General features: G+C 37.8%; 1 protein-coding gene across 6 annotated transcripts in view; it reads left to right on the plus strand.

Annotated features, from left to right (window-relative positions):
- Nucleotides 1-15803, plus strand: part of osbpl8 (oxysterol binding protein-like 8) — a 249102-nt gene that overhangs the window by 211241 nt on the left and 22058 nt on the right. For all 6 annotated transcript variants that reach the window (XM_039761888.1, XM_039761890.1, XM_039761886.1 and 3 more), the window contains 5 exons: nucleotides 3626-3810; nucleotides 7362-7443; nucleotides 8862-8960; nucleotides 12971-13067; nucleotides 14465-14563. In XM_039761888.1, coding sequence (XP_039617822.1) covers nucleotides 3626-3810; nucleotides 7362-7443; nucleotides 8862-8960; nucleotides 12971-13067; nucleotides 14465-14563 — 562 coding nt within the window. The remainder of the gene's footprint in view (nucleotides 1-3625; nucleotides 3811-7361; nucleotides 7444-8861; nucleotides 8961-12970; nucleotides 13068-14464; nucleotides 14564-15803) is intronic.

The following is a 15803-nucleotide window of genomic DNA, read 5'->3' on the forward strand; positions in this document are numbered from 1 at the left end:
ATATGTTAAATAGGAAGAACTTTGTATTTATTTTTGTTTTGTTTTGAGATTTTTATCATCATCATGATTTACATTTTATTTTTCCAGATGTTTTGTTTATTTTAGCAATTATTTACTAAACAGCAAGTTAGTCAGGCTGATGTTGAAGTAGCTTATAGCCCTTCCATTTTCACTATGGTTCGCCCAGTTGTCTGTTTTGGTGGCTGGACTAAAACCCATAGGATAAAAGTGTGCGGTGATAAATATATGCAAGAAAAATGTACAGCAAAAGTATGCAGCAAGCAACCCCCTCTTATATATACAGCACACATAGAAATATTATTTCAAATGCTGAAAATGTGACAAAACAAACTGGCAAAACACAACATATAACACGACAAGCAACACTATACACAAATGGAGAAAAAACATGAAACCGTGCAATTTATAACAACATTATGTGCAATCCCTCGCAAGAGGTTTAAAAGCATTATCAGTCTGTATTTCTTTAGTAGCTTTTGCAAATGGCAATTAAGCTGGAAAGATTTTGATTTAGATGCCTCCAGCTCTGGAAGGAAATATCTTTAAGTTCTTTAAAAGCAGCAGGCATGACATTACATGGCAGAAAAGTTAAAGCTAATAACATATTAATGCACCGGGGAATCTTTTCTTTGGTTTTTAAGTGTTCACTGAATTGAATTCCTGTACTTTTACCCACAACTACTGTCTGAGGCGGAAAGAGCAACCAACAAATTGCACACATTTGCTAATGTGCACATTTGCAGCACATGTTTTAATCTGTGTGCGGTCTACTCCACTCATCATTAATTGTCATTATTAGGGTATAATTAAAGGCGAAAACTCTACAGACAAAAGGTAAATTAAGAGGAAAACGGCAGCGGCAAAAATGCACACATTTTTACATTTCATTCCACCTGCACATCAGAATAGGTAAGCTAAGAATGTTTTGACCTGGTCAATACTTTGATGGAAGCTTGGGTTGCTCCTTAAAAAGGTGTTGGTGAAGCCATCAGGGGGCAATTACAGTGTGGTATGTGTGTGAATCCTAGTCCCCAAGTGCAGTTAAGGACACTATGCCATAAAAAAATAATAATTGTGCTTTCCTGAGATTCTGGTACTTGGTGATCATAACCACACACATAATCACAGCCTATAAAGTTTTCTCATCACTCCACTGTGTCCATAACAGGGTGAGTTTAACACTTGTCATATCTTTAAGTCTCAAGTTCACTGTCAAATGGTCATCACAGCCTAAAGCTGTGAGTTGTCTGATTATTTATTTACTTTTTGATCCTTGCGTCCCACTAGAAAAAACGCGGTCACAGATAATGGATACTGTTTTATTCCAAGTGGCCTTTCATTTAAATGGAATCGAAATATAACATTTTTCAGATGTTTTAACAAATGTGAGAACATTCGCAGTTGCTGGCCGAGCTGATTATAAAATTAGTTTACCATTTAACTAAATAAACCCCTGAAAACTAGACAGCTGTTTCGTTGAGAGTTTGTTTTCAAAAACAAAATGTAAAACTACAGAATTAATTGATGAACAGATATTGAAAACAAATCTGATAATAACACATGCTTTCTCATAAAAATGACAACACATAAGCATACCAGCATTCTGGTTTTACAATAAAATATGGCCAGTTTGTGAAAGCATAGATCAATAGGACAAGTTAATGGCGTGATCAAATAGCAGTGTGATGTTTAGAGCAGCACGTTAGAAGACCTGGATACGTTGTTCTCCTTGATGTTTCATGCAATGCGCTTTAAGAAGATCCCTGTTCGTGATTTGAGTGACTCAATCACAAGTTTACAATTTAATGATTTGGTGAGGTTGATAGAGAAGTCAACTGTGCAGTCAAAGAGCTGGAATGGGTGGTTCTACCTTCGCGTATCGTGCAGCACAGTCATAAACTTGCAACGTGATTCAGAAGGTGAGTCAAATTGGGATCGTAACGGCCCAGCACCCCTTCAGATATGGCCTTGCAGTAAACTGTTAAATATAAAGGCTTTGCTGTGTTCCCTGTCTATAAGCTGCTTTATGCAATTATCATTAAGTGAAGATTCGTAAATGTCGTAAAAAGGGAGGGGTCTAACTTCAGACTGCAATACCTATGACATAAGTCAGGTAATGCCCACAACGTCAGTCACGAAACACCCTTTGAGTCATATAACCCTCCCACAACCCTAATCTTAACCATAGTTGAACAGGGCCCTAATGTTAACCAGAATCTAATGTGATGGGTGTTTTCATGACTGACGTGATGTTAGGGCATTACATGATTAACCTCATAGGTACTGTGGTCTGCAATTACACTCTGTTGGTAGCCGGTGGCTTTCCTGCACAGTAAATGCCCCTTTTACCCTTAATGTAGAAATGTATTTCTGGTCAAAAATAATGTAAAAACAAAAGCTAGAGAACTGTAGAAAATAAATACTTTCCAGTATGTTAATTCATATTGGCTGGAAGACTCGCGCCATACTGGAAAGATTGCAGGAGGCTGCCGAGCTGACATTCCTGCTTAAACTTAATGATTGTGTTCGGGCCAAATAGCCCTCACTGTGGGACCCAGAATGGGGCGTATACAGACTCATTGGGGGAGGGGTGCAGAGCTTAGAGGGGCGTGTACATGGGCAGAGTTAGGATTTCCGATCCAACCATGTAACAATGCACTGCATTGTGGTGTCAGGAAAATGTCCAGCTTAGGTGGCCAACATAAAGAAAAATTGAAGTCGGGCCAATCCGGTTTAATAATAGTGGAGCTCTAATTAATTATTCTGGTATTTGAGTAACTGACCTGCCATTGATGCAGTATTTTAGTACTGTCATCGAGCGCAGAGTTACCTGGAATACATCAGTCATGCAAAAATGTGACCTTTAAAATCAAGCAAATTATCCTTTGAGAAGATTGGCTTGCTTTTTTAATACAGCAATGGTAGTCAGAGATACTTTAATTTCTTGGCTGAAAGATTTTATGCTTTTTGTGTATATTAAATCGATGGTTTCACGCTGGTGACATTGTGTACTAAGAGTGGAATTATATAAATCTACTTTTATTGCGTGACAAGAGAAGTGGTAGATGACAGTTCAATATAAAAGGCACTATACAAGCTTTTTTGAGTGATAAGTTAAAAGATAGCTAATATACATACATCATTTTCAAACCCACTTCATCCAGTTCAGGTACATGGGAAATCGGGGTCTATAGCTGTATAATGGCAGCATCTGGGGCTGGAAGCAGCTTTGTAGAGCATGCCAGAACATCACAGACTGATAGTAATTAATGAGTACGACCTTGTCTGATTTGTAAATGAAATGGTGGTTTCCAGTACTAAAAATAAAAAAGCTGCATTGTAAAATAAAGTTTCATCAGTTAGGAACTGGAGTAATGACTACCAGATCATGATAGTGCCCTCCAAGAAAGTGAGTGCATCTTGTGAGTGAGCTTGATTTTTCTGTATGTTAAGTGATTGCTTTGAGTTCTTGTTTGTGTCCTTCATCTGTTCTTTGAAGTATCAGACTATGTTGCATTTACACTCTGGTCTGATGAATTCCTTGAGGATTAGTCTTTACCAGAGGGTGGTGATACTCACTGTCACTCGTGTTTTTCATCAACAGGCAGGAGAAGCCTCTCAGACTGAAACAGTATCTGAAGAGAACAAAAGCTTAATTTGGACGCTGCTGAAACAGGTGCGGCCAGGAATGGACCTCTCCAAGGTTGTGCTGCCAACATTCATCTTGGAGCCCCGCTCTTTCCTTGACAAGCTCTCAGATTACTACTACCATGCAGACTTCCTCTCAGAGTGAGTACAATCCCCAGATTAACAGGCGAGGTTCACCGCCAGTGGCATTTCATTTTCCCAATTCACTGCATGGATTCTGTTGTTGTAGTTACATGCAGTCAAAATAAGCTTGATATCAGTACAGAAAAGTCAGTGCAGCTTTGCAACCAGCTATATGAAAATGCTTATTTAAGGTAGTCCATGTGGTTAAGGAGTTAGCCTGTCAAATTTATGATAATATTAAATTTAGTTACTCTCTGTTAAAGTTGCTATGTAAAGCCCTAATGGGAGTTCACCTCATAATTAACACTGAAAACTAAAATGTCATTCACACATCAAGTAAATAATAGCTGCCATTTGTTTATAGTGCCTAGTGTGAAAAGTCTGTGTGTATAAAGTAATGGTTAACAGAAGATGTGATGGGTGTCAGTCTGTGGAGGAGCTGTTTATGCAAGCCACTGTGTAAAATAAAGCCTGATGTTCAATAAATAAAACTGTAGCTGTAAATGTTTTCTTGTATTTACACCATAACTGGTGTCACAAAAAGTACGATGAGACATGAAAAGGTTTAGGGCAGCCACCCATATATTATATCCTGGTTGCAAAGAGGTAAATTGTCAAGAGTTCTTTACTCATGCAAGTCCAAAACAGAACTGAATTTCTGCCTTAAAACGGCAGCTTTTAAAGACAAGTGGAGGAAGTGATGCCATCCGGAACTGAAAGTAACGTCATCAGCGGCCCCTGGACCGGAAGTGACATCCTCGGTGGCACCGGAACTGGGCGGGATTTCCCGAGAATGGTCTGTAAGGGATTGAGAGAGACAATTAGTGCACCTTGCCACCCCCTGGTCAGGCATTGAATTACTATTATTCAGGCCCTTTAGTTGTCTCCTAAGATCACATGTGTGACACTGGATACTGTACTTTTAGTTTCAAGATTGCTAGTTCAGTTTTCACATGTGACACACTGGGTAACCCTAAGTAAGTCACTTAGCCTACCTGTGCTTTAACTGTTAAAATATCTATATAAAATGTGACCCGACATTTGTGTGATAGACATATGAGCGCCGACAAAATAGCGCCGATTAAAACGTGTTGTCAAAATCGCGCAGACAAAATCGCCCCGACAAAATCGCGAAAGTTTGATTAAATATGAATTACTAGTTTAAAGCATATATAATAATGTTTATTTTAGAAGTCAATATTATGAGACGTGGCATGTCATCAGCACGGCACGCAGATAGTCCTTAAGATCACGCCCTGCATATGTAGGAAGAATTGCAGCGAGACGTCTTGATAGTTGAGTGTATTTAGACTTGCTGGCTGCCTGACTGCTGGTAATTCCGCTTTGTATACGACGCGTTGTGCCAACCCTCGACTGAGTTATTTGTTCGTGGCATGCCATCAGCAGTTATAACAGTTATAACCTAGCACATAATGTGTACATAATGCGCACGTACGCATCCCACTCTCTTGGCCTCTCTTGCGATTTTTGTCGGCGCGCATTTGTCGAAAACCAGTTAGCAGGTTTGTCGGCGCTCATTTGTCCGTCGCGGTTTTGTCGGGGCGAATATGTCTATCGCACTTATGGCGATAAAATATATAGATATCTGTATAAAATATTTGAACTGTTTTAATCATATTCAAATCTGCTAAGTTTCTTTGGATAAAGGTGTTAGCTAAATATAGAATTCTAGGTAACCATGCAAATGAATGATTGATAATAGCTGCAAAGATAACTGCCAGGTATCAATAGCACATGTTCTTTTGAAGCTATAAAATGAGATGAAACTTGAAACTGTAAAATGAATATGCTAGATATTATAAATTGTTTTAAAAGTTTTATGCAGACAATGTTTTAACAGGAGGGGTGAATGCAGTAAAACTAGGGGGGTACAGTGTGCCTGCTGCTTTGAAGAAAGAAAAAAAAAACACCCTTGTAGCTTTTTATTCAGATTTTCTACTTATATCAAAAGGAGTCCTCCTTTAGCTGCAGTGGCTGAAAAAGGCTGTTCTGTAACCTGAAGGACCTGACTTCAAGTCGGAGGACGTGCATTCTCAGGGAGGTTGAGCAGCTGAGAAGGTAGTGCTGCCCTGAGCGTATTCCACACGAGGTTTAAATGGTGTCTTGACTCCGATATCCTCGGGTAGGGACGAGTGCCATTAGGTTAAGAGTAATAGAGAGACTCTGCTGTAACGTAAGATTTATAGCAGCCTTGATAACAGAAGCCATAGTACCAGAGAGGAGTTTTGCATTACTCCTCTGGATGAGAAGGGTGCATGGTAGTCCAAAAGCTATGTGTTTGCTGTTCAGTCTCTGGGAGAACAACCAGTGGTTTAGAGGAAGGTGGAGGTGTTGTCTCCATAATGGACTTCCTCAATAGAAGCTCTTCTTAAGTACTAATGGACAGAGCTGAGGAAAATGCAATACAAAGTAAAAAGTTACTGTAATCTAATTTCATTTCCTAGTAACAATGTAGGGTAATGCATTACAGTTTACATAATTGTCTGAAATGGAAATTCGTGCCTTGGGTTACACATATGTTTCTAAACAAATACGTAACTGTCTTGAATGGCAGAAATTCTATTTTATATAATGGCAAGTGTGGCTACCGGATCATCATCTACTGCCCAATTTACACTGCACAATCACACTATTTTGATGCTGATATACAGTTCATTGAATGAATTTTATGACACTGATATTTGTACAGGATGTGTGTGTTGTTGTTCATCATTACATGATTGTTTGTTTTACATGAGAATTGTACTGAGTTCTACATTATTAGGAAAATAAAGATTTAAAGGTTTATTTGAAAAGATGACAACGTTTCTGTTTTTAACAATGAATTGAAATAATATGTTTAACAGAGAATTTAATTCTAGTTTAAGGAAGACTGAGCAACATGACCCATGGCGTGTGTCTGGGAACTTTTATAATTACATTTATGATAGTGATGTTAATATTTTTGTTCTTTGTGATCAAAGATCTCATAAGGAACTACATTTACTGAGGCAAAAGTGTTCTCAATATCTACTCAAATGAAAGTGCTATAAGCAATGTTTCATAAAATGTAGTGCCTTATTCCATCGTGCTTTTTGATTATTTGTCAAACTTCTTCTACATTGCAGTTTAAATGGAGTCTGTGCAGAAGTTAGTTATCTCAGTGTTCGTTTTCATTGTTAATGAGTGTCAGATAGTTAATTACCAAATTTAAATGCTTTCTTTTTGATTGCCACATGCTTTTTAGGTACAAATATACTTAGATAGTCTGGTCTGTCTGTCCATTTATTTACATGAAACAACTCAGCTCCCAGTGGACCAATTTTTATTTATTAATTTTTCGGGACAGTTTGATTTTCATTGACTACAGGACACTGTACACATTTTTTAACTTTCAAAATCTCCCATTGAAAAGCATTAGCGAATTTGCAGACTGCTGTATCTAATAACATAGAAACACTCTGTGCATCCTCATCTACAAATTATTCGTGATTTTCATAAATTTAATCAAGTTTTGTTCATGTGTTTCAGTTATATTTCATTCCTATCTCATTGTTTGTTTTTCACAGAGCTGCCGTAGAAGAAAATGCCTACAATCGAATGAAAAAAGTGGTGAAATGGTACTTGTCTGGATTCTACAAAAAACCCAAGGTAAGCCATCTAACCATCCAGTGAATGATTGTTCTCTCCACTGTTGTGCAACTGGAGGTAAAGGGGCAGGTGTGGTGGGTTCTTCCTAGTCCGGTCCACTATGGCCTAGACAGCTATACACATCCAGAATGCCTCTGTGATGGATTGCTCCACATTTAAATTTGTGCCCAACTTTCTTACATTGGTCCCCTTTAGTTTTGTTCACCAGGCCTATACAATGGAAGCTTTTCTTCCTCACACTCAGGAAAGATGTTCAGTACAGATGTACTGTACTAATCAACATGAAACATGTTGCCACACTTTGGTGCCACGAATAGTGACTACATCAGAAAAGTATCAATCAGTGATAACGTATAACACGATGACAACACAATTAAGCCATAAGTGAGAATCCAAAATCTTTTGAAAAGCACACTTTTTTTTCATTTCCATTGTGAAGTCTGCTCATTCTCTCTGTGTCTGTGCAGATGCTCGCCTTGCAAAGACAGGAGCGTTAGGTTGATAAGGTAATTCCAAACTTACTTGGTGTGGGTGTATTCATGAGTAACTCCTGCAGCAGACTGGTCCTATGTCCAGAGCTAATTCTTGCCTTAGACCAGATGCTGCTGGAAAAGACCCCAGCCTCCCATTGGATTGAGAATGTTATCTACTTAAATTCATTTTAAAAATTAATGTTTTTAACTACCTTTTACAGGAGCTAGCTGGAAGGGGTAACATGGCAGGTAGTCTAGCTGGCTCACAAATGCCTAGATTATAAAAGACAATGAGATGGTATTGAGGGCACAAGAGGATAACAACACCGTTCAGTCTAACAGTACTGTATAAACTGTGTTAATATGTTGTATGCTTAATGCATTATAAAAGCAATACACATTGTACAGTGTGGTAAAAATGTAAGGTAGCACGGTACAGTCACTACCCAGTATGCTACTTAACTGAACAGAGTCTTGTTATGTTACACTTTTGCATATGTTATAGAATACAGCGTGCACACAGTACAGATTGAAGGCATCACAATATTGTTACCTGTGCAGAGAACAGTGAAATTCTTACTTGGATAAGCTAATCCACACATAACACATTGTCATTGTTCAGTGCCATAATTTATGAGTATAACTACATTACATCAACATTTCTCTCCTTTCTTCCTGAAAAACCTCAGGTGCAATAGCATATTAAGTATATGCACAAAGATGCCTTTTGAAACTAATTTATAATACAGTACAGCATAACCACTATATAGCTACTTTCAATTTCTAGGTTACTAAGAAATTGTCTTTTAATTCACTACTTAACTCATACCGCTGCAGATGAATGTGTATTTGTGGCTTATTTCCTCCTGCCCTTATTATTCCAACCCCATCGGTTGCCTAAATGCTCTATAAGCTGCCAGAATCTCATTACCTTCTTGTTTTCAGGGTCTGAAGAAACCGTATAATCCAATTCTTGGAGAAACATTCAGATGCATGTGGATCCACCCCAAGACAAACAGCAAGACGTTTTACATTGCCGAACAGGTAAAAGCCAGAAAAAAAAAGTCTCATGGCTAGGTTTGTTTTGGTAGTCTTAACAGTGGGTTCAACTTGTATTTAAAAAAAAAAAAAAATGGTTGACACTTTAGGGGGAGACAAGTTAGTCCATCGTGGTTGTTTGGTTAGTTGATAGCCATGTTGTTCCAATGTCTCACCCAGATACTTTTAAAACATGTTTTCAAGGATTCCTCTTTTACTACATGATTTGACTTTAATCTGTGCAGATCTCTGACAACTAGAAAGGTATTTACTCTTCCATTGTGGTGTAATACATACAGTGCATTCAGAAAATATTTAGACCCCTTCACTTTTTTCACATTTTGCTCTGTTGCAGCCTTGTGCCAAAATTATTTAAATTAATTTTCCTCATATCTCGAGTAACTCAATACCCACAAAGACAGAAAGCAAAAAGATGATTTTAGAAATTTTTGCAAATTTATTCTAAATAAAAAACTGAAATATCACACTGAAATTTAAATGATTGTGCTCCTAGCACCAATTAAGTGTAAGAATCACTGACAAGCTAAGTAACAGGAACTGTTCCTTCTTCAGTAAGATGGTCTGCCAAATTCTGGGATAAATACATTTTGAAGAAAATAAAAAAAAAAAAATACAGAAGTTACATATCAAATGTTATACTGTATGATGAAATAGCACAGTATATAGACAATCAGTCAATGTGGCTGGAGTTTGCAGCCTGTGTCTTTTCAAATTTATAAAGAACAGAGATGAAAATGATCAAGTAGATGTGTGGAGAGGAATATGATTGTCAAGTTAAGAGAAAGACTCAGTGTGGAGGCGATAGATGTTGGGCTAAAGAGAAACGGACTAAGAAGGTTTGGACATATAGAGCGAAATGCAGAGTATGACAGGGTGAAGAGATAAACCAAGCGGCAGGTAGAAGCGATGAAGGTGATGTCAAATGATATGAAAAGAATAGGTCTCACTCAAAGGATGCCCAACAAAACAGTAAGAGGAAGAAAAAGATTTGGGGGGCAACTAGCTACCCTAAGTAAACCTCAAAAATACCATTAGACTGGTTGCGGTGATGGTGGTAATGATGATAATGATACTTTTATATAAAGTGGTCCATAAATAAACGGTACATAATACAGTTGTTACTGTTTTCTAATTTAGGACCTATACGGCATCATTCTAAACAATTTCTGTGGTTTCTAATGATGGATTTTCAAAGTGTAGGAAAATATTTGTTTTAAGTAGCATACTGTGCTGACTTTACCACCATCTTACCCTGATTGCTTCTCCTTGTAAGTTGACTGGTACAGTGTGCTAAATAAATTGTCAAATGCAAAGAAAGCTATCGAACACAAGTAACAGTGGGGGAAACAAGTATTGAATGTGTCAACATTTATTTCAGTAAATATATTTCCAATGAGGCTATACACGTGAAATTCTCACCAGACATTGGTATTGACTCAAGAAATCCATAAATATAAAGAATTCACAACATTAAAGGTTATAAATAAATGTATGTGTAATAAAGTGGAATGGCAGAAGGTATTGAACATGCTAATTTAATAGTTAGTGGAGAAACCTTTGTTTGTAATGACGGCTTCAAGATGCTTTCTGTTTGAAGAAACCAATCGCCTGTAGTGAGTGCTCAGGTGTGATTTTGGCCCTTTCTACTGAAGTGACTGAAGATTCCGGGGGCCCTCATGTGAACCCTTATCTTTAGTTCCTTCCATCCATTTTCCAACCCGCTACAGGGTCACGGGGTCTGCTGGAGGCAATCCCAGCCAACACAGGGCGCAAGGCAGGAATCAATCCCGGGCAGGGCGCCAACCCATCGCAGGACACACACATACACACCCACACACCAAGCACACACTAGGGACAATTTGGAATCACCAATCCACCTAACTCGCATGTTTTTGGACTGTGGGAGGAAACCAGAGCACCCAGAGGAAACGCAGGGAGTGCCGCCCTAGTTCCTTCCACCAATGTTCAATTGGATTTAAGTCAGGTGATTGACTGGGCCATTCTAACAACTTGATTTTCTTTCTCTGAAACAAATCGAGAGTTTTCTTTGCTGTATGTTTTGAATCTTTGTCCTGCTGGAATGTCCACTTACATCTCATCCTCATCATCCTGGTGGATGACAGCAGATTCATTTCAAGAATTTCTTGGTACGTGGCCCCATTCATCGTTCCTTCAATTACATGAAGTCTGCCAGTACCATGAGATGTGCAACAGCCCCACACCATGATGCTTCCATCTCCAGACTTTACTAGTACATTGTTTGTTGTGGTGTGTAGTACGACAGCCAGAAAGTTCAACATTCTACCAGTGTTTCATAGGTTTGTCCAAATGTTGTCTCACAAACTTTAAACAAGCTTCAACATGCCTATTCTTCAGTATTCGAGTCTTGTGGGGTGAATGCACATAGAGGCCATGCTGCCAGAGTGCATTGCCTATTGTTTTCTGTGTAACAGTTGTACCTGCTGCCTCCAAGTCTTTCTGGAGCTGCTTCCCGAGTGGTCCTTGGATCTTGGGCTACTCTTCTGACTGTCTTTCTGACTCCCTGATCAGAACTCTTGTGAGGAGCTCCTGTGCGTGGCCGGTTGATGGTGGAGTGATGTTCTTTCCACTTGCAGGTAAAGGCCCCAAGTGGCTGGAAGATTTAATAGATTTGAAATACGTCTGTAACCAGTATTATTGATATAGTTTGCAAGAATCAGGTTAAGACGGTCTTGGGAGAGCTCTTTGCTTTTACCCATCATGAGATGTTCCTGTTCCTTGGTAACAAAACACCTATTTATAGCCCTTCAATATTTACCAACCCAGCTAATATCAATTTTCACATTTAGGAGGTGGAATTACTTTTTAACTACTTACAGATTTCAGCTGGTTCCTTGCCTTTCCTTGCTTTGGTGTACTGCCTTTTCTTAGAGTGTTCAATACTTTTTCCCTGTATCATTCCATTCCCTTAATTTATGGCTTTTGTTGTTGTGAATTCTTTATTTTTGTGGTTTTCTTGAGTTAATATCAATGTCTGGTGACATTTTCATGTGAATAGCCTCATTGGAGATATATTTACTGACAAAAATGTAGAGATATAGTTCCTGAAGAAAATGTTGATGCCTTCAATACTTATTGCCCACTGTATGTTTAAAGCAGGAGTCATGTAATTAATCCATTTATTTTTTGCGCTGAGTTTTCTCCCAATATCTATGTTGATTTTCCTCCCATATCCCCAAAGATGTGTTTGTCAGATTACCTGGCAAATATAAATTGGCCCAGAATGAGTGTGGATGTGTGCATGCTTGGGCCCTGTGATCGACTGACTTCTTGTTCAGGGTTGTTTACTGCCTTGTGCCCAATGTTACACCCTCCCAGACCCTAAAGTGTATCAAGTCAAAGGCAGGAATATGTTATAACCTGTTATATTACTTTATATTCCTTTATTAACTTGCTGAAAGCCAGGTGGTGACAGAGGGGAAACAAATAAATAATTCCTATATGATGTAAAATTAGGCAATAAAAAATATTGGAGGAATTCTGATAGAAATTTCACAGTCAAGGTTCCAACCAAAGATCCTTCTTCCCAACTGGTTGCCAGTTCCACACTGGGTTTAGATTACAACTGTGTCATTTCTGTCAGCATCTGTGTGCACCTACCACATTGCTAATACATTTGTGTTAAGCCTTTGGACTTAATATCCTGAGGTTGTGGGTTCAAATTTCACTGCTGACACTGTGTGACCCTCAGGAAGTCACTTGACCTGCCTGTGCTCCAATTGGAAAACCACATGAAATGAAACTAATTGTATCATAAATGCTGTAAGTCGCTTTGGATGAAGGCGTCGACCAAATAAGTAAATGTAAATGTTAAGGTTAGTAAATTTTCTAAGAATGTGACATTAAAGCTGATGACATTTGATAAATAATAATTTAGCTGAATGATATATTGTATTGTAAATTATATATCCTGTCGACTGTTTACAAGCTGTGTGTGTTGTTTGTGTGCCTAACAGGTGTCTCACCATCCACCAATATCTGCCTTTTATGTAAGCAATAGAAAAGATGGATTTTGCCTAAGCGGTAGTATCTTGGCCAAATCAAAGTTTTATGGTGAGTGTATGCTCATATTCACTTTGTCATCATTTCACATTTCTAGTTAGTCACATTATATAAACCATACATGGATAAAGAGAGAGAGAAAGGAAAAAAGTGCTTGTTACTTTGTTAATTAATTTGTGATCCACTTCAACTATTGCTAGGTAGAGAAGAATGCAGCCTTTACAGTGGCCATGTAGCCTTTTCCAAAGAGAAGGGAACAAAAGTTTTATTTATTTATGTATTTATTTATTTTTAAAGAGGTTTTTAGGAATTTCTTTGATTGTGGCAAAACTACAAATAGATATTTGATAGTTTATAGCTTTACTCCTAATGCTGTGTGGCCAGAGATGAGTTTACATTAGTCAAGGTTGACAATAATGATCTCTTTAACTGGGTTGAGTACATTGAGTGGGTAATAACGATTCACTCTCTCACACTTGATTTGCCCAGCAGTCTCTTCTGTATCACTCTTTGGAGTAAACTGAAGTCATGTCAAGGGGGCCCGCTTGGAATGATATGTGCTTTGTGAAATGGTTTGCTACCCTTCTGGTAGTATTCATATCAAAAAGGGTAGCTTGGGATCATAAAAAGATGCATATCATCAGCAGTGGTGCTTAGAAAGACTGTGTCACTTAAATGATGCTCAGGCCTAGTTTGTGCCAGTAGAACATTCCTCAGACCACAACCAGCCTATGTCATTGATAAAAGGAAGAATGGATCCATGGATTAATGTTGTTTTCATCCTGTTCTGGCCCTACCCTCTTCATGTCATTTGTGACTTTTGTTAAATGAATATGGCCATTCTCCTCTAACCTCTCTAATTAATAGAGAAAAAGATACTCTCTGGGAGTTTCTTAAACTGTTGTGTGTGTGCACAGTATATCTCAGGAAGGCAACTGTTTCAGAGTTGCTAGAATAGTCTTGTCTGGTACAAACAGTCATACCTCAATCAATGTCATTTAGATCACATGTCTCGGGCATTTTAATATTTGGTTAGTAAATGGTTATATACATCCTTTTCATTTTGTGTATGAATATGAACGTTTTGACAATTTCAGGTTTTATAATCAAATCAAACCTTATTTGTTACATTCATATTTTGCATACAGTACAATATCCAGTGAAATGCTTAGTTGGTCAGCTCTTATGATTATGCCTTGAGATGAATACAAAGGAACAGTGTATAAAGTCCATTTTGTATGGCGTTTTTTACGTAAGATCAAATCTATGGAATTTAAGGTCACATCTGTTGATATGATCATTTTGTAAATTAGGTTTACGTTCCTTTGTGATTTTCCAGAATGCAAAAATTATATTTTTCTCTCATAATTTCCATTACTGGAAACCAATCCTAGAATGGTTTCATTGAATTATTATTATTATATTTAATTTTTTTTGGGTACGAACAGGTAATTCCCTGTCAGCCATACTGGATGGAGAAGCCAGGCTAACATTCCTAAACCGGGGAGAAGATTATTTAATGAACATTCCATATGCACATTGTAAAGGTAAATTTTCTTTTTCTTTAGCATGGTGTCTTGACTGCGTCAGGTGCAAGGCAGGAAGCAGGCCTGGGCAGAGCACCTGTCTGTCATTATTCACTCTTATGCACTCACACACAGCTGAAAGAAGTTATTCAAAGCAGAAATAAATCTGATCATAAAAAATTCCCAGTACACTAAAAATCATGGATGTTATAAGCCATAAAATATAAAAATGATACAAGCTGCAGATCTTCACCAAGGTTTAGAGCTGGGAGTAGGGTGGTAGAACGCATTAGTATGATGACGTACATTGCCCTTTTTTATTTGGCACAGTAAATCTTGACATTCATCTCCTGCTGGAGGCCTGCAAGCTGGTATCTTTATTTCATATCTGACATCAGTATTAGTATTGTTGTCAATGACTTACTTGTTAACTGTGATAATGGCCTTTACTCTGTTCTGTGTGTGTGTGGGGGGGGGGCTATGTATGTATATGTGTTTTTTGTTCAGCTGCAATTGAGGGAAATTTGGAAAGTATAAACACAGAAGACATTGTTATAGAGATCCAATACATAGATAAAGACACAACATTTTACAACCAATGTTATTGCATTAACACACACTTCAGGTCAGAACAAAGAAGAATTAAACACTCATGCCACTATATGTGGCACTACTTTCTTCCTCATATTTATCAAATTAAGGACATTTAGTTGAAATGAACCATTTTAGATCTGCCGTTATCCCATTCTCAAGTGGTGTTCCTCAAGGCACAATTCTAGGCCTCATTTTGTTTTTAATTTACTTCACTTCCTCTGAGAAAAATTATTTGTCAGTTTGGTTTTAAGCTTCATATATGTGCTGATGATACCCAGCTTTATTCATCTCTCAGAACTAATCCTGTGCAAATCTTTCTCTGTGATCTGACTGTTGTAGTGAACTCCAGGTTTGGTTGAGTTCTATCTTCCAGCACTTAAATTTAAATAAAAGTGAGGTGGTATGTGTGATCTTAAGCCAATGTTAATTCCATATCTTTAACTTCAGTCACTTTCAGCTCCTTTTGGCAAAACCTGGTAGTCACATTTCATTCTTCACTTCACATATTCAGTCTTGTATAGATTCTATGCCCAAGACTCTGATTCATGCTTTTATTTAATTTTTTTTTTGCATCTAGACTACTTTAATACCATTTACACTATCTACCTAAAGCAGATGTTACAGTTCATAATAATAATAATTCTTTGCATTTATATTGCAGTTTCCT

Source organism: Polypterus senegalus, chromosome 8, assembly GCF_016835505.1.
Source record: "Polypterus senegalus isolate Bchr_013 chromosome 8, ASM1683550v1, whole genome shotgun sequence".
NCBI classification, from domain to species: Eukaryota; Metazoa; Chordata; class Cladistia; order Polypteriformes; family Polypteridae; genus Polypterus; species Polypterus senegalus.